This window comes from Lethenteron reissneri, chromosome 14 (assembly GCF_015708825.2).
Source record: "Lethenteron reissneri isolate LAM-NWPU_2019-01 chromosome 14, ASM1570882v1, whole genome shotgun sequence".
NCBI classification, from domain to species: Eukaryota; Metazoa; Chordata; class Hyperoartia; order Petromyzontiformes; family Petromyzontidae; genus Lethenteron; species Lethenteron reissneri.
The window spans coordinates 4354714-4378781 of record NC_083792.1 but is presented as its reverse complement, the minus strand read 5'-3'; the positions used below and the strand labels follow the sequence as shown (position 1 = coordinate 4378781).

The following is a 24068-nucleotide window of genomic DNA, read 5'->3' as shown; positions in this document are numbered from 1 at the left end:
TCATTTTCCATTTGTGCATCAAGTATCCCAAGGCGATGATAAACCATTTGACTAAAAGTGTCAACAATTTGTTAAGTTTACCAGGTAAGGCTCACTGAGCTCTGTAGCTCTTTTTCAGAAGCGACCTGGCCGCAAATGGACAGCTCAACGAAGTGGCTTATCGCGTGGAAATTTATAGCAGCCAAATACTGCCGAGGCACGTCGCTTCTAAATGTGGAGGTAAAAACCCCGAGGACCCGGAGAAAAAATCCACGCGAGCACGGGGAGAACATTAAATCTCCAAATATACAACAGGCGTCAAGGGTGGGGATCGAACCCGTGACCTCCTGTACACCAGGCGAGGTAGTTAACATCTCGCCACCTGTGGCGCCCAACGATGATGACGACGACCGCTTATATCAAGCGGCTGCCGCTGACACGAGGAACAACAAGAGGAGGAGAAAGCGCAGCAGCACGCTGGCGCCCGCACCTGTGTGAGCGACCTCCAGTCCATGTTGGCGCTGCCCACGTACGCGTGCGTGTCGTCCACCACCCACAGCTTGGTGTGCAGCACGCCGCCCGTCAGCGTGGAGAAATCCACGTAGCTCAGGTTGGCACCTGCCCACGTGGGAGCCCCGGCACAAACGAGAACAAACAAAGATCCCCCGTGTAGCCTTAACAGACTCGTCGGGGCAAGTGCTGTTAATGAGCACCTATGAAGGCTGACACGGCACACGAGGGGGTTGGGTGGCCAGCACCACGCCCGGCCGCCTTTGTCTCCCTAGTGGCGATGTTTTTACACACTGCACCAGGTACTCATTTGAGGCCGAGGCCACCTAGGGGAGGCCCAGGACCGGGTTCGGATTACCGTCACTGATGTTGGCCAGTGAGCGGGAATCAAACTTCGGATCGCCGGGTTCGTGACACTACCGCTCAGCACACACGAGGACACACGCGGCACAAGCCCCATCGGCGCGCAGCGGAGAAATTCATTTGTATCATCAACGCAACACATGCAATCTTTTCAAAGATAAATGGGTCCTAGGCAGATCACAATTTATAAACAAAATGCCATTGGTCGATGAACCAAGTTAACTCATGCGAGAGTACGCTGGTGTGTAATCCAGCACTTTGGAGAGAGTGTTATGAAGAAGGGCCATAGCCCAAAACGTCGCCGTATATATTTTTTTTCTCTCAAGGCAGTGTCTGTCAGTTCACGAGTGTATTAGTTGTGCACCACTGCCAACACGGACGGGCGTGAGTGGACTGTGTGTGCAATGCATCGTGTTAAATGCCCACACGCAGAGCCACCACGTTGGCAGTAGATGGCAGCACAGCAGATAAAATCCTCCCAGTGGTTTGAAAAATTGTCACGCGTTCCGTGTCACGATGGATTTAAGAATGGATTTTGTTTTGTCTCGTTTAACCATCTCGTTCGTGACGTGGGTTTAGCTACTGGCAGATCTTGTTTTCCACATTCATCAGCTGACTTTACTCCAGTTTATCTGCATGCTTGCGAGTGGGAAAATAGGATTAATTTATCACCATGACTGGGTGACTGCACTTGTTTGCACAATAATTTAGCCACCAGTTAATATTCATATGAGGTGTAATGAAATACTCTTTCCGCGGTCAATTCTTGGGACCCATTTATTAATGGTGGCCACCCCGACAATTAAAACTCAGCGTGATGCGGTTGATTATGCCAATGACGTAATCAAGCCACACCTATTGATAAATAAGAATTTAGCACATTTGATATTCATTCCGTTGTTCTAGCACGAGGCTTTCAAGAAGGCACTACGTTTCACAGATGGATAGTTTTGCTGGCAGAGGGCCGAATTTTCATGTTATGTTATATATAAGTCAGGGAATTGCACCAATAATATAATTGATCGAGCGATCGTTTACTTAACCCCTTTTCCGTTCCAAGACGTCTGCAAGTTGCAGGGTGGGTGGTCCCAGTTCACCGCTAAATCTCGGAACGTGCAAGCGGTGAGCGTTAATTTTATTTAGAGAGGCGTAGCCCCGCAATTTTAAAATAAATTGCGCATACCGCAGAGAACTGTAGCGGCACGACCGCACTTTATGATAGCTGACACCAAACTGTGCCACACGCCCTCCCGCATGGCCTTGTGGGAGCCTCGGTACCGATAAAGTTATTTTAGGTTTTTTTTACCGTTCCGTCCCGATAACGTACACGGAATCAGAGGAAAAACTGACGACATACACGTATGTCATCGAAACGGGAGAACCAGCTCTGAAGCTCACCCTTGCTGGTGAGGTCGGCGAGGTCAGGCTGGGACTGCTTGCGCGCGTTGGACGAGCCGTCGGTTGCCAGCTGTAGCGACACTCCTCGCGCCGGCAGAGCCAGGAACGCATCCATCACCGCCTTGCCCTGCACCGCACACACACACACGTACGCACGTATGAATGTAGAATTAATTTTGCACCGTACGTAGCCAACCGTACTAATCTGAGGTGTGGGCTCAACACGTGGACATTCCGCGCCAGCGGGGAGCTGTGCCCTACAGCTACGACAATCCGGCACCATCAAGGCGGGGTGGGGTAAATCACACATGTTCCAACATGAGGGTCAGAATTGACATTTACCTGCGTGTTTAAATGTCGTGATGGATGCTGCCGTGGTGCGACGGTGAGCAAACTGGACTGGCACCAAAGAGGTCGGAAGTTTTACTTCGTTATCCCACCACATCGCGCGTTTATTGATGCACTTCTGCAGCCGTCTGGAACGCTCTTCCTTTCGATATTAGGAAGCCACTGGAGCTATTCACTGTTTAATAATCTAGATTATAAACTTTGAAATGGGGTTGCTGTTCATGGTGTTTCTGTTCCCCTCCCCAGTTTTGCGATCAGTGTATTGTCCCGGGCTCGCGTTGAGTTGCAATAAAAACATTTTTTTTTAAATCTCGATTTAAAAGTAATTTCTTTAGAACTGATTTTTGTGTTTAGTTTGTTGTCCTTCCCCCACACTCGAAGATTAGCACGGTTGGCTACGTACGGCGCAAAATAACTTCAACATACACACAAGTTGAAACATTGGTGCAAGTTTTTTTTAATTTCCTTCCCCCCCGCCCATGCCTCAGTCCTGCCCAGCCGTCTAAATGGTTTCAACACAGTCGATATCTGGCTAACGTGGAAGAGTAGGCCATATACCCCCTCGAGTGGCTCTAGAGAGCTTCCACCAGCAATGCCATGAGCAGGCAATTGCAGGGCTGCACCTTCATGTGCTGTTAAGACAACTCCAGCTTACTGTGTTGAAAAGGTTGTTAGGATCACAGTAGCAGTGCCGTGAATTATAAAAATCAACTCTACGTGAAAGTAATTCAGTTGCCATCGTAACATTGCGGAGGCAATCCCAGAGAGTTCTAGACAGGTAGAGATGAATAGGGGAGCCACGGTGGCTAGGAGATGTTAACCCCCTCGCCTGGTATACAGGAGGTCGTGGGTTCGATCCCGACCCGGACGTCGATATATGTGGAGTTTGCATTGTTCTCCCCGTGGTCACGTGGATTTTTCTCCGGGTCCTCATGTTTTTTTCCCTCCACATTAATAAACATGCTTTTAGAGTATTTGGCTGCCATACATTTCCACGTTGAGCTATCATTTGTGGCCAGGTAACTTCTGAAAAAGAGCTGTGTAGCTAAGCGGGCTTTACCCGGCAAAGGCACAAAAAAAGGTACAATTAGTAGAATAAAAAGAACCCTCATCAATGCATTGGGTTTCCTTTTTCGTCGTGAAATTGAGGTTAACCACGAGTGGGGGGAAGTCTTGGCGTAATCTGTTGTCAGACATCGTTTTCACAAAGCGTCTTTGTAGGCAGCTGATTAAATGCCGACACAGCAATCTTGGGCTCAGTCAACATCGGTGAAACGCTGAGCTGGTGCATAAGAAAGAGAACCGACGGCCAAGAATGGGGCAAGTCGAAACAACTGCTGTAGCTTTGTGTTGTCATTCGCTTGTGACAAGATTGGAAGGTCCTTCCCACAAATTCAAGTACATCATATACTTTCATGAACCTTCTATCGGAATTTACTGAGATGTGTCCGACCATACGTCTGTCAATGCTCCAAGATAAAACATACACCCCCCCCCCTTCTCTATCCATGGCTTGTAAACAGGTGTAAAACATGTTCATCAGCAGCAATGTGCGTCTACGTGGGCGTACGTGTAGGGTGGCTGGCTCTGTCGCATGACGTCCTGCTAGCGATCCCTTCGACACTTCACATGGCCTCGAGGTACACCTAGCCTGGTACAAGCGCCGTGGTGACGTCACCGCCACTTGGCGGCGAACGGCGGTTGTTGTTGTTGGCCGTGCTTTGGGAGATATTGCGCGGCGCAGTGCGGTGACCTCGGTTCAATTCATAGCCATGCTCATGAGTGACACATTTTATATTAACCTGTCCTGGGCCTCAAATTGGTCGATTTAACTGGTAACCAACCATACAGTTGATGAACCATGAGCACTGGGGAGACAAACAGCTGCTGGGGGATATTACTGACCGTAACATTCCCTTATGTGGTTGCGGCCTTGATAAATGCTCAATGGTGGCACCCGCCGCCTCTAATGTCTAGAAGTCGAAAAGTGGCTGGTTGGATCAGGGAGTGGATAATTGTAACTATTTTGATTTTACACGGTAAGGCCTAGTGAGCTACATAGTTATTTATGTTCATCACACTAATGACATACCGAAGGAACAGGTGGACTGCACATTGTTTTGCTGTGCCGCCTTCTTCTGGCGATTCTAGATTTGAAGCTTTCGTGACTGCAAGGATTCATACTCTTAGGTTTTTTCCGGTAAAGTCACGTAGGTAAAAAATTAAATAAAAATTAATAAAAGCGAGCCAGGGTACGAAACCTCGATGCCCACACAAGTGAGTTTTATCACAACATTTGTGCGTTCCACCAACCCTCGCTGCCTCCATATTTGCTGGATGACATTGCGGGCACCTACCACTGCCCAGCTAATATTACTGTAGACTCATACATAAACTAACATTTTTTGTTTATTTTACCAGGGTAAGGCCCACAGCGATCTAGCTCCTTTTTCAGAAGTGACCAGGCCACAAATGGCAGCTCAACGAAGTGGCTACCACGTGGAAATTTACAGCAGCGAAATACTCGAAACACATGTTTATAAATGTGGAGGGAAAAACCGGAGGACAAGGAGAAAAATCCACGTGTCCGGGTCGAACCCACACGCTTCTGTATACCAGGCAAGGTAGTTAACATCTCGCCACCGTGGCGCCCTGAGCAAGGGAGTCTTGCGTTTGTTTTTGTGCAACCGTGTGGGTGCGTATGTATGTATGTATGCAGAACATCTTTCGCACGGTACGTAGCCAACCGTGCTTATCCAAGGACAACAAACTAAACACAAAAAAGCAGTTCTAAAGGAATTAATTGAGAGGCAGTCGGCTGCTTACCTGTGCTGCGGAGCTTTCGTTGATTTGCAAATCGGAGTCGCGCAGTGTCCAGTAGAAGGATGCGACCTGCACGGTCTGCGAGGAAGTGTGCAGGAGGTCGCTCCACCTCTGGAAGATGGACGGGTGCACGGGCGAACCTTCGGGGAAGGTCAAACCCTCTGGGATGCTCTCCACCAACACCAGGCTGCGGCCGGGTCGGGCGGGAAAAACGAGCACACATGCACGGAACACGCGTCAACTCACGCCTCGAGTATTGGGGAGGATGGCAGCATCGTCATCATCACTCAATCAATCCAATACCAGATGAAGGCCCCCCCCCGCAAGTCATCGTCACGTCACCTCACAGCCTTGCGATGTAATAATCTACCCAGCACCTGCATTCGAGCTGCCGTCATTACTGCACATCTGCGGTGGAAGCGCATTCGGGCGCCTCCCTTCCTTTGCCTGCCAATCTGTCATTATTCTCGACCACTGGCCAACGCCCCCTCTAAGGATAAGGCTTCGGCATTTATCTGGCAGTCATGTTTGCATGTGGAACTTCTTTCGCACCGTACGTAGCCAACCGTGATAATTGAGTGCCGACTCACTTAACCGCCTTGGCAACTCCAAGCGCCTTACATCTCAACCATCCCAATGCCTTGCTGTAATCTAAACAACGGAACCCCCAGTGGCAGCTGTCCTTGCGGGAGAAAAAGGTGTACGTAGCACCGGACTGCCAGTTTGGAACGGTGTTGCGGTGTTTTTTTTCCTTTCAATTAATCAATTAAGCGATGCCTTCGGGCCCAATTCTAATGACATGTCCTTCCCAAGCCCACTTGGCTTGTTTAACAGTCAAAATTATGTCTCTAAGCTGCAGATGTAGGATACATCGTACGGAGGAATCACTCGCCAGGGTGTCACAAGCAGATTTCGTCATATGCTGTGAGATTGTTACGCAGTCATACGAGTAACTTTCCTACCACAAACACTGTTTAACGGGAAGTGGCCAATTGTCCGAATGTGAGACCTCAAAAATATGTTCTGGAGACTCAAGAAAGACCTTCCTGAGTGAATATCATTTGGTTGGCTATTGATTCATAATCATATGACAGTATTGTTCTGCAGAGAAAAATCCATACAGCATAGGCTAAACGGTCCGTAAATACGGACATTTATTTGCCAGCAAACTGTCCGCCCAAGCAAAATGTATTTGATTCTGTAAACGCATCAATTTACTGGGCAACATAATCAGAAAACCACCTGTGCAATAGCGCGATTCTCAAGCAAGCCTTTAGCATTACACAAGACAGCGCTCTACAGCTCCCATCGGGGGAAAAACACATTGCTGATTTAACGTACTGCCTCTCACAAGCCTCGTTTCCTCAGGGCATGTCAAGCTTGTTTAACACTACAGCTCAGCATTAAAGAGAGAGAAAGAGACAAGGGGGCTTTTTGTGGTCAGGTTGTTTCACCAGTCGGGACAAGTGCTGCTTAGCACAACGTGTCCAATATCTGATCGGGAGAGGTAACGGCCACGCCTGGCTTGCCTTTGTGCACACAGCAAGAGAGGCAACTCGACTGCTTGCAGGACATGCAGGCCCAGGCTTTACTGAACTAAACTATTTTTTATTTTACCAGGTAAGGCCCACCCGAGCTCTATAGCTCTTCTTCTTGGTTCTTTCGGTAAAGTCACGTAGAAGGGAAATAATAAAGTAATAAAAATAAAACATCATAAAATACAATTCTCACGACGTTTCGGCCACAACGCAAGCAGCCGTCTTTAGGTGAATAACAGGGTTGTCGGAAAGAAAGGATTTCAGACGCCGTCTTTCCGACAGCTCTGTTCTTCACCTGAGGACGGATGCTTGCGTTGTGAGAATTGTATTTTATTATGTTTTATTTTTATTATTTCCCATCTACGTGACTTTACCGAAAGAACCAAGAAGATGAATCCCTGCAGTCACGAAAGCTTTAAATCGAAATTCTACAGCTCTTTTTCGGAAGCGACCTGTCCACAAATGGTAGCTCAACGAAGTGGCTCATCACGTGGAAATATATTGCAGACAAATACTCTACAAAACGCACATTTTGTAAATGTGGGAGAGAAAAATCAGAGGACCCGGAGAAAAATCCACGCGACCACGGGGAGAACACGCAAACTCCAGATACACAACAGGGGTCGGGGATCGAACCCACGACTTCCTGAATACCAGGCGACGTAGTGAACATCTTGGCAAACGCGGTGCCCCAGCTTAAAACTGACGACTCATAAAATCGCACGAGGTGTGGATCATCGCGTGCATGGTATTGATACGGGGGATCACGTTACACTTCCAGGTAAGACGCGTTCACCGTGTTGGAATCGCTCCAAAACATGGCAGTCGACTTATCTCTCAGCCTAAAGCACCTATCACATGATTCCCCGAGCAGGGGACAATGAAAACAGGTTGCAGCAGCATTCCTCGACACAACGTACAAGTAAACAACACTCCCTTTTGCAGTGAGCCCACCGTAGTAACATGAGCATATACACGAGGTGTGACTTCGCGCTTGCATTGTACATTCACGTGTTGACGATGTGCCAAGCACCAGTGATTCATTTCACTCGCAAGGTCTCCCGTGTCCAAACAAGCGATGATCGGTTGCTCACCTGCGCCTTACAACCCGAGCCGGCGTCGTAAGTGACAACACTACGCGCATGTACAGCCCTTTTGTCAATCCACTGCTGGATGAGGGCCTCCCCCCCCCCTCATACCTTGCGGGCCGTGAATTATATCTGACCGTACCATTGGAAGCTCATTTGCCAGAAGAAAAAATAATATATAATTGTTTTTTTACCCTTTTATCTGGCAACAAAACTGTCATGTTTGCATAGACCACAATACCTGCGGTCGTAATGCAAACAAAAAACATAACTCTGATAATGTATGCACTGTCCTTGAAGTTGATTGGTCCACACCCGAGACAGCTTTCCTTAGAGCCTAGTCTCACATGGTGTTGGACCAGATGACGCCAAAAGGCGCACAACTCGAAGACAATGCACCATCAGAGTATGAGAGCTCGGGGTAAGCATTTACACCATTGGAACCTCATTTGCCAGAAGAAAAAAAATTATGATAATTGTTTTTTTACCCTTTTATCTGGCAACAAAACTGACACCTTTTTTTGACACCTTTTTGTGGTCTATGCAAACATGACTCCTTGTAAAAAAAGGTGTCAGTTTTGTTGCCAGATAAAAGGGTAAAACCACAATTAACATTATTATATCTGACCGTGTTTCACCACGCTGATCAGTGTGGCCCGGTAAAGGTGGGAGTGCAGAATAATGTTTGGCGAGTCCTCGATTAACGCATCTCCATACAAAACGTTTTTGCTTTAACGAGCTTCTTCTATTAGGGAACGCTTTACGAGTGACGCGGAACGCACGCCGCTATAACGCGGTTTCTGAGCAGTCGACGATGAGCTGCGTGGCCGGGCGGTGGGAATTCTGGGTACACGCGGGGAAAGATGCACGGCGGCTGACCCTCAGCTCGGTTTCTCTGTTCTGCCATGGGATGACTGCAGGCTGATTTAATAGTGAAAATGCGATTCAAGTTGGCATTTATCGTTTGCGCCCTGTCATGTTTATACAATAATTCCTCGCTAAACGAGGCACTTTTCAGGTACGCATCTACCGCGTTAAACGAGGAATTACTGGACAATGCTGCACTGCTCTCTGTTGCCCATAATACTTATTACACCGGTCTCTTGCAGATGGTGGGTCACCCATCCATGTACTATCCAAGCTCAAAGCCTGCTTAGTTTCTGACAACTAATAATATCGGGTGCACTGCCCAATATCATCCAGCTCAAACATTAACAAACTCGTATGTTTCTCAATTTCATTTCAAATAAAAAAAAATGCATCGGCATTTTGTCAGAGTTCCAGAGGTGGGCAATGTAACAACTAAACAAGTATAACCCGTAAAAACAAAGTTTTTCACTATAAATCCTTTATATACGTGGCGGCTAGAGTCCTCTCGTCCTCTGCCTTGAGATGGTTGCCACCTATGGGTCAGATGATTGCATGGCAGCATTAAGCAATTGGTAATTAAATATAATATTTTTGTCCTAAAAAGTGTAAAATTTTGGAAAAAAATTTTCTCGAACATTAATTGTTACGCACAACGAGTCTGTGTGGAAAATGTCAGCTCGATTGGATCACGGGAAGTGGGTTAAAAAAACGACCGAAAGATGTGCACGGTCCTAAGCAAGCAAGCGAACTTAATATAAAGGATTTAAAAAGGCCCTCAGCCTCACCCGATTTGGCAATACTTTAAGGAACTACCAAAAGTTCAGCATTCAGAAACTTAAGGTGCTGCAAGGGCCTTCATAAGTAATAAGAAGATTTTAAAATCAATACGGAATTTAACAGGAATCCAGCGCAGTGTCCGAGAACCAGAGTGAATGTGTTGTGATTGACGCGTGAAAAATGAGCTCTTCGCTTGCATCATTTTGCACCAGTTGAAGCTTGTTGTGAACAACAGGGTTAAAAAGTTTGAAGAGAAATAAAAAAAATGTAAAGAACTGAAAGAATGTGGTCCTCGAGGGCTGACAATACCCCCGATAAGCAATGGGTTCACTTCCTTATTGTACATCGCCAGTCATAATAAAAAAACAACGATCGTTTGACCATACTTCGCCACGCCGCTCGGCGTGTGTTTGCCGAAGGAAGGGGGAACAGGACCGGTTGAGATGTCATTGGTCACTCGCGTGGTTGGGGCTTGAACTCGGCTCACTGGGTCCAGAGCGCAATGTGCGAACCCATCGCAACAACGCTCTCCGATTGCCGAAATTCCTCGCGAAACTGCCCAGAAGTCCCTCGACAGCCAAATGTCGAGCAGATAAGTAGACGGTGCCTTGTGTGTTGTTATATACACCGTTTGGAGTTTAAGGAAACTCTGGGTGTAAAAAATGTAAATTATATTCTAAGCATCATTTTAAGGGGAGACTTGTGTGTTGATGATAACGTGACAAGTATTATGACATTTGGCAAATCATCCATTACATCCCTATTTATCACGAGGTCAGTCATATTTATCAGTCATATCGTCACATGAAGAAATCTTGTTCCCGATTTCTCACTATCAGCAGACTTGCCAGCACGATTCGATCAGTGGACAGCCCGGAGGATGACACCAAAGAACTACTTCGATAGCCGGTCCGATAGGCCCCCCTCTCACTCAAGCAAGGACAGCCCTCCTTCATGCTCTGTAACGAGTGGTTCGACGCAAACCAAATTGGCCAAAAACATCTGATTACACACTTGCTGTCGGAGATGTCACATGCAAAGTTAAGATAAAAAACATTGGGCGACTGGGCTGACAATCACAAATGAGACGAAATTCTAATTTCACTTTGTTCATGGGGTGGCACGGCGGTGCGGTGGTTTATTGAACTCCACGACCTGAGGTCAATTCGTGGCTGCAGCTCACACCACCAGTGGGAGGTGATATGTGAACCAGCCCCAGGCAGACCTGCGTCACCAACCTGCACTTACCAGCATTGAGGAAGTGTGGTCAAACAGCCCCCCCATTGAACCAAGAGGCATAGAGGAGCCCGTCATCCAACAGCAGAGCGATAAAAGTGCTGCAATTATTAATCTATCAATAAAATTCCCAATGAGTCTCAACAGTATTTATCAGTAGAATCCTCATTTTATTCGTGGCTACACTTGCAATCTTGGTTTAATCAGGGGTGGCTGTACAGTTTAAAGCTCGCGTTCTCAGCGGTTGTCAGACGAGTTCTCTGATACAAGCATTACAAGCATTACAAGCCCCGTAACAAATGTGCCCACCTCTTGTTATACGGTAGAAGGCTGGAGAAGGTGCATCATGGTTCCACCAATTCTGACCCGCCCCTCCTGGATATCTGTGCAAAAGAGCTTCATAGCTCATCAGATTTCTCCGGGATAAATAAAGATTCGGATTCTGTACCTGCACGAGTCATTGTAATGAACTTGTGATGGCATTTAAGTACTTAAGGGCCTATGTTGTTTGACTATGCATGAGAAACAGATTCATAATAACAAAATTGGTAATGCTATTCACCGGGATATCCTCATCGAATCTCAAGACATTTTTGTTTCAACGAGGACCCTACATCAGTACGTTTGGCCAATTTATTTTTTCAACAAGTGGTATTCGTGTGTGGGGAAAAAAAACGCCTGGAGCTCCACCTGCAGGGTTCGTCGCAAACTCCCGGATTGGTGGCCGAGTCGAGGTGGCTGGCCGTGCGCACCACATCCCACACGAGCGGCAGATGGAGGGACACGGCCACGAAGAGCATGAGGACCCCGCCGCCCAGCAGTGCCACGAACACCGCCAGTCGCTAAGAACACGTGGTGGGGGCGGGGGGACAGGGCGGACAGGGGGCAGCAAACGTACATACGAGCACAAAGACAAAAGCTCCCAGCTCAACCAGTCTACATAATTACTGCAGCTACATACTATTAACATTCCTTCCCTTTATTAATGTTACCCCTATCCCCTCCCTTTGATGCTGCTAATCCTGCATAATGCACGGGCATAATGACTTTAAACCCCCCGCCAAACCTCCTACGCATTTCACAAGTAGTACTAATCGCATATCTGCATTCCCATAAATATGCTAAATTCCTCTTGATATGCAAATTATTTTGTCAAGGCGCCCTTCCCCCCTCCATCCCAGCTTAAATAGTCGCTCCAAGCCTGGAGTGTGTCATTCAGACTGTCTTCTCGACAGACCTGTTCTTCACCTGAGGACGGCTGCTTGCGTTGTGGCCGAAACGTCGTGAGAATTATTTTATTATGTTTAATTTTTATTATTTTATTATTTCCATTCTACGTGACTTTACCGAAAGAACCAAGAAGAAAAAGGCTCAGTCCTAGCAGCAGCCTCAGCCACAGCAGCCTCAGCCGTACCAACCTTACCATAATAATAAAAAAACTCCGACCCAGGGGCCTACCCTGGCTCCTCCCCCCCTCAACCAGTATATATACAAGGTCGGGTCTCTTGGAATTTCTCTTTACTTGAAACAGCAATCGTGCTGTGACGATTCCACCTGAAGACGGATGCTTGTGTTGCCTCCGAAACGTCGTGATTTTTTATTTTACTTTTATAAATTTTCATTTTATTTTTTCCTACGTGACTTTACCACAAAAACCTAAGAGAACAACAGCTCCTCCATGTAACCTTCATGCAGACTGTGGGGAAAGTGCTGTTAGCAAACACCTATTAATTAGCCGGGCCGAGAATCTGTGACTTAAGTCTAATTCATCGCTCCGATGTGTTCTGGGGATGTACTGGGTGTTGCTAAGCACGATAAGAGACATTCCGCTTAGCGTACCGGGGGCGAAACTTCTGCAGGAATGGAATAGAAGCTCCAAGCTCGTGAAGCGAAACGTCATTGTTTGTTCCATGACAGTGAATGAGATGTGTTTAATTCTCAAGAGCTGGGGTTATATAAGTGAACCTTATGGCAAGTCAAAACCGTAATTAATTAATTTATTTTTGGCGACTCCATCCCACCGCGCACATAAACTCCGCGACCCACCTGGCGCGGATCATTCTGTTGTCATGTCGTCCAAGCGCAGCGAGGTCGGATGCGCAGAAGAAACACAACTTTTAAACTTTGATTAGCGCATCGTGTAGAGCTCGTCGAGAGGAATAGATCGCCATGTCGTTCGCCTTCAACAGACATTAAATGACGTCGCAACGCAGTTTATGCGAGAGCCGGGGGCTTATAGGACCCCGGGGTCCCGCAATAAGGTTCAAGTGACAAATACAATTTATTTCATTATTATTTTGTGTACGTTCATTGGTGACGCGGCTATTTAATCAGAGGAAGCTTTCTGGCTTCCAACCCACAATTTCAGCGGTGCCAGCTCAGTCCTTTGACCTGGAGCCAACCGGCTACTTCCACCATTCCGTCCTTGTGTGTATTTTTTTTCTGCCGTGTGCCACAACAGCTGTTCGCCATCTGTGCTTCCCACAGCAATCCATTCCGGCCAGGCGGGGGAATATCGATGTTTAGCAGCATACCCTGTTGTGATGTTCATGTCTTTTGTGTTCATGGGTGCCGTGCGCTGCGCTCATAACATTGCGTTACCAATCCCAGTGACCTGGATTCTATTCCTGCCCTTGGCTAATATCGGTAGCGAGTTACATCAGTACCCTGGTGTATGCATATTGAACTTGGTTCACTCGCACCGTACGTAGCCAACCGTGATCATCGAAGGTGTGGAACTTCACCACTCATTTTGGCAAAAGGCGAGCCTGGCGCGGATGCTTGCCACACCACCCCCCATCGTGCACTATGCATGCCTTAATAGGTGCTCGCTTACGGCACTAGGCCAAACAACCTGTTTACGGAGTAGCGGTTCTGGCCGCACCAAATCCCTCGTATGCTGTGCAGCCCGTAAACCGTTCCCGTTCCAATTACGTAACGTTTAACGTCATCGGACCGGAATCGAATCGATTCAGAACGGAATCGGAAGTAAATGGCCATGCGGGAGGAGGACGTGTGGCTCAGTTTGGTGCCAGTTATCATAGAGTGCGGTCGTGTTACTACAGTTTTGTGTGCAGAGTACAGTACAATGTCATTGAGGACAGCGGCAATACGCCTCTCTAAATAAAATTTATGCAAACTGCCTAAGCGTTCCGAGATTCAGCGGTGAACGGGACCCCAACCTGCAACTTGAAGACGTCTCGGAATCGAAAATGGGTAAAATGCACGACCAAACTTAGTCTCCAACCGTTTTCACTTGCAACTCACGCATGCACGCACAAACGCGAACAAATATACACACACACTCTTAGGTTTTTTCGGTAAAGTCACGTAGGGGAAAAATAAAAAAAATATTCTAATAAATGAAAATAACTAGATTAAAGCACGACGTTTCGGAAGCAACACAAGCCTCCGTCATCAGGTGTAACTCCTGGAGCAGTTACACCTCATGACGGAGGCTTGTGTTGCTACCGAAACGTCGTGATTTAATTTAGTTATTTTCATTTATTATTATTTTATTATTATCACCTACGTGACTTTACCGAAAAAACCTAAGAGTACGAATCCTTGCAGTCACGAAAGCTTCAAATCTAGAAATATACACGCAGTTGAAATAAAAACAGCGAGCTTTCATTTTTCGCAAAAAAGAACAACCCTTGAGAAAATAACTGTGCTGCGCCAGCAATAAGCTATAATTTTATTTGTGCTGATTCTGCACCGGTCAGTGATGTGGTAAAACACACACATTCACGATGTGTTGCTGTGGAGCAATATGGGTAAAAGCAATAGAAGCAGAACTCCATTTGTTCTCCAGAGAAGACACGGAACTAGTTTATGGTGATCTACAATTTTGCTCGTAATTTACGACGGCAGTGCATGAGCGTTGAATGGGGTACCATAGTTTATTTTTGAGTGGTATTGCAAATAACATATAATAATCCAGCAGCATCTTTAACTCCTGATGAGACCCACAAGGCCAAAATCGGTCCACAATTTACATACTTGAACAAATGCTACTTGATTATATTGGTCTGGAAAGCCAATCAGCTGGTTGACTAAAATCTCTTTTTATTCACGTGTGAAAACATAGAACGGAGTTCTGCTTTGTACAAGACAAAGATCATCCTTATAGCCTTCACAGATGATTGGGGCGAGTGCTGTTGGCGCACCTATGAAGGCCGGCAAGACACACGAGGGGGTGGATGGCCAGCACCAAAAACAAAGATCCCTCTTATAGCCGCAACAGACTTGAGGCAAGTGCTGTGAGAGAGCATCAGTGCTCGCCAACATCACGTGCCAGCACTACACCCGGCCGCCTTTGTCTTCCTAGTGGCGATGTTTACACACCGGACCAGGTACTCATTTGAGGCCGAGTCGACCTAAGGGAGGACCAGTTTAGATAATCGTCACCGGTGTTGGCCGTGAGCGGGAATCGAACCTGGGTCGCCGGGTTCGTAGCGCGGCATGTCGCTAACCGCAGCACCGCACGCACTACTATTGCCAGTCACGGGAACAATGAGATTGAGACTGAAACGTCTCTTGAATGAACAAGGACAGCGGGCTTCTTGCGTGAGCTCAATGGTCACATGTGTAGAGGTGTAATTGCGCATGGCTACGAATGTTGAGGTGTGATTATGCATGGCCACGGATGGCCAACAAACACAAGGGGCGGGGTTACGGCCGTACACAAGGGTGGCGCTCGCACCGACGTCCGCATGTGTATCCCCCACGGGCCCCCCCTCGGGGGCGAGTCCTATAAAAGGTGATGAGCTCGAGGGCTCGAGGTCGGGACTCAGCTTTAACCAGAGAAGACGGAAGACCTGCTAGTGTAGGCCCCAGAGCTCCCCTGGCTCGCTGTCCTTATAAGGGCCGACCAGGGCAAGCCGGTGGCGTGGCCCCGAGAGCCCAGACGAAGCTGGTCTGGTGACTCAGGGAGCCGGGATCCCAGCTTAACCAAGCTGGGACAGATAGCCTCCCCTAGTCCCGTAGTGGAGGAATTGGTATAGGTTAGAGGGGTTAGCTGTCGAGAAATCCTTGTAGCCAAGTGACCTGTAATAACTGTGTTGGTGTAATAAATAAGTGTGCCTCCGATCCTGTCGTCAAGCCTCCATATACTTACTACACATGTAGCACACGCTCCGTAATATACGTGTACACCACGGGGGGACGAAACAATAATCCCCATTCGTGACAAATTGCACAGACTTGAAGCAGCCTCGTTGGCAAAACAACGATTTGAAACGCAAGTCAACAAATTACACAGTCATGCCATGGTTGCGTAATAGTGTGTACTGTATATCAGTCTGCGGTGTAGAAATTTTTATAGCAAGCCTTAAAAGACGTTGCCAGTACACGCTGTACATTTTTTTTTACCACGCGACGCAACATTTGAGAGTTTAAATAAAATTATATACAGAGTATCAATTATTTTAGATGTCCATATTAAGAAACTTTTTACCCCAAGACAGCCTCAACAAAGTCCAAAGAATCATTTTTGGGATCCTGCTTAGGATTTCAGGCCAATATCACGAGTGATGTTATTGTAAATGAAACGAGTTCCCAGAGAAAATGCACATACAAGAGTATGTGTATTTGTGTACATGAGTGTTTGTGTACATGAGTGTTTGTGTACATGTGGGGCACGTTTTACACCTGGCAACATTAAAAAAAATTGCTTGGTTTCAGATTTGTAGTTTCGGACAACATCCCCATCATTAGAAAGTGGTCTCTCCCCAATAACATTTGGGGGAATCGAGAGTAATTGTTAAGTGAACGTAACTCGGCGAACATGACCCAAGTTAAAACCGACCCAGAGTTTCTTGCGGAACAAATGTTGCTGGTTAATAAACATAATAAGCCAATGGGCAAGTAGACTTACACGTTTAGTATTGCTCTGTGGAGAAACAGCACACCGCCAATCGAGTGCATAATGAGTTGTTAATGCTATAGAACGATGCAGCCACGTGACGGAGAACGAGATGACATCACCCTTGGCCTCTGAAATCAGCTGGTTTGTTTTTAAACAATTGCCAACTGGTCATGATGTAGACTAGGGCTGAACGATTAATCGATTTGAAATCGAAATCGCAATTTGAAACAATGCCATTAGCAAATCGCAAAGGCTGCGATTTTTTGCGATTTGAAAAGTCCTATTACTTTCTTATTGGAATTGTTAATTTTTAATTATTATTATAACTTTATTTATGTAACTTAACAATTGTTCTATGTTTGATTGTTCTATTGCAATTAAAACATTTTAATAAATACACATTGGAAGCAATTAATAAATTCATAACACATCTTTTAAATCGATTACACAGTGAATATTCAACTGAAGCTTGACTTTTAAAAATGTAATCGCAATATCTGTCAGAAAAATCGCAATTAGATATTTTCCCCAAATCGTTCAGCCCTAACGTAGACCCTATGTGTTTACTTCGTCTGATCTTCTCATACATTATATAGCGCCTTAAACAAGTCGCTGGACAGTGAGTGAACTGTGGTACAAGATGGTTTGGCGAGATGAAACGAGATGAGTGGATGGCATGTGGGGAGAATGAGGTGGTGGTGATGATGCGTGGAATAAACGAAGATGGGAATGAGATGAGTGGATTGATGATGGGTGAATCGTCGGGAAGTTGTACCATTGTTTAAACAGAAACGGTCCTCTTTTGTTTATTGTTATATAAAAAAAAAAGTCATATTTAGTTTGATTTATTTGTACTGTACGTGATGCAAATCTGTATCTTCGTTTACAACAAAGATACAGATTCCCTGTGTAGCCCTAACAGACTGTTGGGGCAAGTGCTGTTAGCGAGCACCTATGAAGGCCGGCACAGCACACGAGGTGGTGGGTGGCAAACACCACGCCCGGCCGCCTTTGTCTCCCCAGTGGCGATGTTTACTCCACACCGCACCAGGTACTCATTTGAAGCCGAGTCGACCTAGGGGAGGCCCAGGACCAGTTCAAATAATCGCCACTGCTGTTATTGCTAGCGGGAATCGAACCCGGGCCTCCCATGTTCGTCGCGCAGCGCGCTAACTGCTATACCACCGCTCCCCACACACACACCATTTGAAGGAAAAACCCATCCAAGGTCCCATCATCCTCTTACCTTTGAGCATGCGGTTATCTCCGGAGGGCTCAACGGCACAACGCTGATGTGAGTCATTGTGAATAGCCTGTCAGGACGACAACAACAGTAGCAGTGTGTGAATAATTGTATGTGCTGATTATGAATAACACTTGGGGCAATCTCTTTCTCCGACCCAGTGCGTGGCATTAACCTTCACGCGTTTTTTTTTATCAATATCATTAAAAAAAATTATACTGCTGGAATCCGATGAGCTAATTCAGCTCTTTTACACAGATGTCCTGTTGGGGCGGGTCAGAACGTGAAAACAAACGAGAGTGATGTCACGCAGCACAGCACCAACAGCAGTCGGCTTGTGTAATTATGTCAATGGCACTCGTTAAACAGGATTATACTAAAGCCAATCAGGCATTTTTTTTAAATCATAAACAACTTTGAATAAATCACATCTCAGGACTTGCGGGTGTAACGATTCACACCATAACCGTGGTATATCTTAGTCATCAATGATGAATCAATGAACTGATGCATTGCTAAACATGTAAAATCATAAACAAGCGTGTCAGTTGTCTGTTGGCGGTCGCGAGCGATGCTGGCCATGGCCACGAATCGAACTTAGATCAAATGGTTCATCAATTGGTTCATCAATTGATCCTTATGGCGGTACCCCAGGGTACCAAATAACACAACATGGGCCGAGACAATTCAATATTTTATTTCTTGGACACTATTTTGTCCAGGGGTTGTACTTAACTCCGCGACTGGGGCACCAATCGATCCGACATCAGTGCCACACTCCGCGATGTCGAAACGCAGCAAGGATGATTGCGCTGAAACCCTGAACGCACCGTGGTGGTGCGCATCGTGTACAGCTCGTCGAGATGAGTCGATTGCCGCATCGCCGACCATCAATAGACTAAAAATTACTGCATCACGGACATTATACTGGGGTACCGCCACAAGGTTCAGATGTGCAGTGTGCTAACCACTTTGCTCCCACCCCCATGTGTCGTTTTGCAGTACAATATATATTCACAAGTTCCCATTTGTTTCGTGCACTTGTTGAGCGCACATCTGTCAACCCATACGGTTTACACGCATTCTTGTACAGGGAAGTTGAGTTTTCAGGTCCATACGGGCAACATGTTTTTGTCGATTTTAGATTGGAAGCTTTCGTGACTGCAAGGATTCATACTCTTAGGTTTTTTCGGTAAAGTCACGTAGGTAAAAAAAATTAAACTTAATAAAAATAAAATAAAATACAGCTAGATTTAATGTATCAAGTGATACATTAAAATGTATCAAGTGATACATTAAATCTAGCTGTGACGGTCCCACCTGATGACGGAGACTTGTGTTGCCTCCGAAACGTCGTGATTTATTATTTTATTTCTATTATTACTTTTATTAATTTTAATTTTATTTTTTTACCTACGTGACTTTACCGAAAAAACCTAAGAGTTTTTGTCGATTTGTTTATGTGTCTCGCTTGTGATGGGACTTTATCGGATGAACGTTGAGATTTATAAGAGGCACCACGGGGTGACCAGTAAGGTCTGAATTGTCTGTAATAAGGTAAGGGGTTGCCAGGTATGTGAGGGTTACTTCTACTCTTAGTTCTTTCGGTAAAGTCACGTAGGTTAAAAAAAATGATTTTTTTTTTATTAATTTTAATTTCATTTTTTTTTACCTACGTGACTTTACCGAAAGAACTAAGAGTATGAATCCTTGCAGTCACGAAAGCTTCAAATCTAGAAGGGTTACTTATTTTTTACTCATGTGAGCCCAACTTTGCAGCCTTCTTTAATACGTCCTTCAGTCTAAAACAACATCGTAAGCCGCTTGCTTTCTGATGATAGACTAACATTTATGCAAATTGCATTGCAATGCAGGTGACAGTGTTTAATATGTAAATAGAGAAAACCCGAGCTATGACAACACTGAAATAAGTCCAACTTTCTCAGCTTGCATCCTTTTTGTCACGATGATGGATATCTCCACTGTAGTATATTTATAATTATATTCAACCAAATATGAAGCCTTACATGCAACTGATAAGCAAGTACTATTAATAACCATACGTAAAAAAAAAACACACCAGCATATGCACACCGATTCTAAAGTACTGCATGTACCGTATAACTCTGCTGTAAATGTACTGCCACGTGCACTGTGATACCACGTGGGGTGCAGTAGTGTAGTAGGTAGCGTAGCAGGTAGTGTAGTAGGTAGCGTAGCAGGTAGTGTAGTGGGTAGCGTAGTGGGTAGCGTAGCGGGTAGTGTAGTGGGTAGCGTAGTGGGTAGCGTAGCGGGTAGTGTAGTAGGTAGCGTAGCGCTACAAACCAGGCCACCCGGGTTCGATTCCCGCTCATGGCCAACTACAACAGCGATGAACACCTGAACCGGTCCTTGGCCTCCCCTAGGTCGACTCGGCCTCAAATGAGTACCTGCTGCGGTGTGTAGCAAGCATCGCCCCTGGGGAGACAAAGGCGGCCGGGCGTGGTTGCTGGCCACCCACCCCTCATAGGTGCTCGCTAACAGCACTTGCCCCTACAGTCTGTTGAGGCTACACGGGGGATCTTTGTCTCCCACGAGTATCGTATACGACTTTGTACCCCAGACGTGTACATTGTAGTGTACACACACTTGTGTCATCCTATTGGGCCGGTATATATTAAGCGCATGCCACGCGCACATATTTGTAGCTGCAGTAATGTTGTATACTGTGCAGTACTATAAATACACATAGTACGTACGTGTACCCATCTGTGCCGTGTAAGACTACGTGTGTGTGTAAACGACACGATTATTACCACGCTAACACACAAAGACGTAGCAATGCGTTGTATACGGCATGGATAACAGAGCAGTGGCGCTAGTGGTTAGCGCTGTTATGGGGCCACCAGTTCAATTCCCAGCGGCTAACATCAGTGGCGACGGTGATGTCTGACCCCCCCCCCCCTCCAGTCCAACCCTCCTTCACCAAGACCCCCCCCCACACCAATTGACCAGAGTGGTGAAGTATGGTCAAGCAACCAACAACCAAGAAGGGGGAGGACAGGGCGGCCTTCCTGAACAGAGCGTTTACAAAAAAACCCAAACACCGAGTGGCCATTTGAAACGCGTTGCTTCCTCCTCTTTGGCATTCGGCAAGGCGATAAGAGAGTCCGTGCTCTGTCCACTGCTGGATGACGACCGCTTTCATAAAGCCACAGGCTCCTACAGTAGTTCAGTAGTGTCGACTGCATGGCCCTGGCAAATCCGTGTGTTCTTCTTGTACACGGAAATTGAGTTTTCAGGTTCCAAATAAAGAAACCAAAAAATTTGTGTTTCTCTCTTGTGATGAAGGGACTTTGTAGACCAATCTGTAATAAGGTAGGGCACTGATAAGGGGTTGACAGGTACGCTATACACTACACTATACACTACCCTACTATACACTACACTAATATACCAACACCTGTCAACCCATACGGTTCAACTCCGTAATCTTGTACAGGGAAATTAAGTTTTCAGGTTCCAAATAAACAAACGAAAAAATTGTGTTTCTCCCTTGTGATGATGGGACTTTGTAGGATGAACTTTGGGATCTATAAGGGCACGGGGTGACCAATGAGGTCTGACTTGGTCTGTAATAAGGTAGGGCACTGATAAGGGGTTGACAGGTTTGCTATACACTACACTATACACTACACTACTATACACTACACTACTATACACTACACTATACACTGCCCTATACACTACCCTATACACAACACTATACACTACACTATACACTGCCCTACTATACACTACACTATACACTACCCTACTATACACTACACTACTATACACTACACTATACACTACCCTACTATACACTACTACACTACACCTGTCAACCCATACGGTTCAACTACGTAATCTTGTACAGGGAAACTGAGTTTTTAGTTTTAGTTCCACACAGCCGTTTCAATCACAGGCAACAACAAAAAACCAGTCTTATTTGTTTGTGTGTCTCCCTTGTGATGATGAGACTTTGTTTGTAGGAGGAGCAGTATAAGGGGCACGGGGTGAGCAATAAGCTCTGAGTTTGTCAGTAATAATGTCGGGGCACTGATAAGGGGTAGACAGGTTTGATGTTGCGTGTGTAACTGTAGCCTATAAATATAACACTGTACCAACTCGAGTGGAGTGACATTGCCATGTCCAGGCTGCGCTCACCGCCTGGAAACTCCACAGTCGTATGGAGGGGGCGAGTCCATCCATGGGGCAAATCCACCGTCGACCGATCGCCAATCAATGCATGAGAAATGATCGATCCACTGCTGGATGAATGCCTCCCCCCCCAAACCGTGGCGATCCCTCCCCTGCCCCACCCCCCAAACAAAGACGTTGAAATAAATCGACTTCCCCTAAACACACAGAAGGGAATCTAAATAAAGTCAATAACGCTACCTTCAATGGGGGGAGGGGGGGCTATATAGTGGGCGACGTTTCGGGTAATGGCCCTTATAACACAGCAGCCTTAACAGAGGCCAGCATCAGTAGTCGGCACTGCCACCACGCCGCTAGGAGCGATGTTTACACAATGAGACACACATTCACCCCCAGTGTGGCCTTAACAGACATTCTCATAGAAAAGTGCCGTCAGCGAGCACCTATTAAGCTCGGCACGGCAGACACACACACGGGGTGTGGGGGGCTCAAAACACCCCCACCCGGCCGCCTTTGTCTCCCCGCTGATCGCGAGTGGGCCCCACCGATCGTTGTTGGGGCCGAGCCCGCCAGCAGCAACGCCACCGCAGCGCCACCGCTCCCCACTACAACGCACCCAAAGCACGTTCAGCAGTAGCAGCAGTAATAGCAACAACAGCAGTAGCAGCAGTAGTAATAGCAACAACAGCAGCAGCAGTAGCAGCAGTAATAGCAACAGCAGCAGTAGCAGCAGTAGTAATAGCAACAACAGCAGCAGCAGTAGCAGCAGTAATAGCAACAGCAGCAGTAGCAGCAGTAATAGCAGCAAAAGCAACAGCAGCAGTAGCAGCAGTAATAGCAACAGCAGCAGTAGCAGCAGTAATAGCAACAACAGTAGCAGCAGCAAAAGCAACAGCAGCAGTAGTAGCAGTAATAGCAACAACAGCAGCAGCAGTAGCAGCAGTAGCAGCAGTAGCAGCAGTAGCAGCAGCAGCATTAGCAGCAGTAACAGCAGCAGCAGTAGTAGCAGTAATAGCAACAACAGCAGTAGCAGCAGTAACAGCAGCAGCAGTAGCAGCAGCAGCAGTAGCAGCAGCAGTAGTAAGCAGTCGCCACGGCACACTTCGCTTGAGTCGACGAGCTCGTTCGACTATCATGGGGCTTTAAACGCGCGTCCGTACGGAGAGAATCCCTGGACGAACAACTCGGTACAGCAGCAGTAGCAGCAGCAGTCGTACTCAACAAGCAAGTCAACCCGTTCGTATCCAATGAACCGGTGTCTAGACGCGCGTGTGTGTGTGTGGCTTACCCTACACGGGCAATACACGGCTCCGAACGTGGAGAATGAAGAGATTGAAGAGCAGGGAAGAGACGTTTACGAAACGCTACGGAGACACAAACAGAGAGAGAGAGAGGCCGAGCCGTGTGTCCCTCCTTCGCTGTTGCTGCAGCTGCTGATGCTGCCCTGTTTTGTTCTCGCGTCTGGGCCAATGGAACGATGTTGTCTGAGCCGCGTCATCGGTGACGCCGCGGCTTTAATTCACTGCGGTGGAGTCGGTGGGTCAGAGCGGGGATTTGGTTGGCCAGCATTAGCCTATGGTTCAGAGGATGAATTTGGTTGGTCAGTATTAGTCCATGGGTCAGAGGATGAATTTGGTTGGTCAGTATTAGTCCATGGGTCAGAGGATGAATTTGGTTGGTCAGCATTAGCCTATGGTTCAGAGCATGAATTTGGTTGGTCAGCATTAGTCCATGGGTCAGAGCATGAATTTGGTTGGTCAGTATTAGTCCATGGGTCAGAGCATGCATTTGGTTGGTTAGCATTAGTCCATGGGTCAGAGCATTAATTTGGTTGGTCAGTATTA

General features: G+C 46.6%; 1 protein-coding gene across 1 annotated transcript in view; it reads right to left on the bottom strand.

Annotated features, from left to right (window-relative positions):
* Window positions 1-23687, bottom strand: part of LOC133342290 (5'-3' exonuclease PLD3-like) — a 34336-nt gene extending 10649 nt beyond the window's left edge. Inside the window, exons 1-6 of the mRNA XM_061551362.1 lie at window positions 23513-23687; window positions 18046-18112; window positions 11621-11772; window positions 5425-5608; window positions 2251-2377; window positions 470-597 (exon numbers count right to left, since the gene is read on the bottom strand). Coding sequence (XP_061407346.1) covers window positions 470-597; window positions 2251-2377; window positions 5425-5608; window positions 11621-11772; window positions 18046-18102 — 648 coding nt within the window. The 5' untranslated portion in view covers window positions 18103-18112; window positions 23513-23687. The remainder of the gene's footprint in view (window positions 1-469; window positions 598-2250; window positions 2378-5424; window positions 5609-11620; window positions 11773-18045; window positions 18113-23512) is intronic.
* Window positions 23688-24068: the final 381 nt, after the last annotated feature.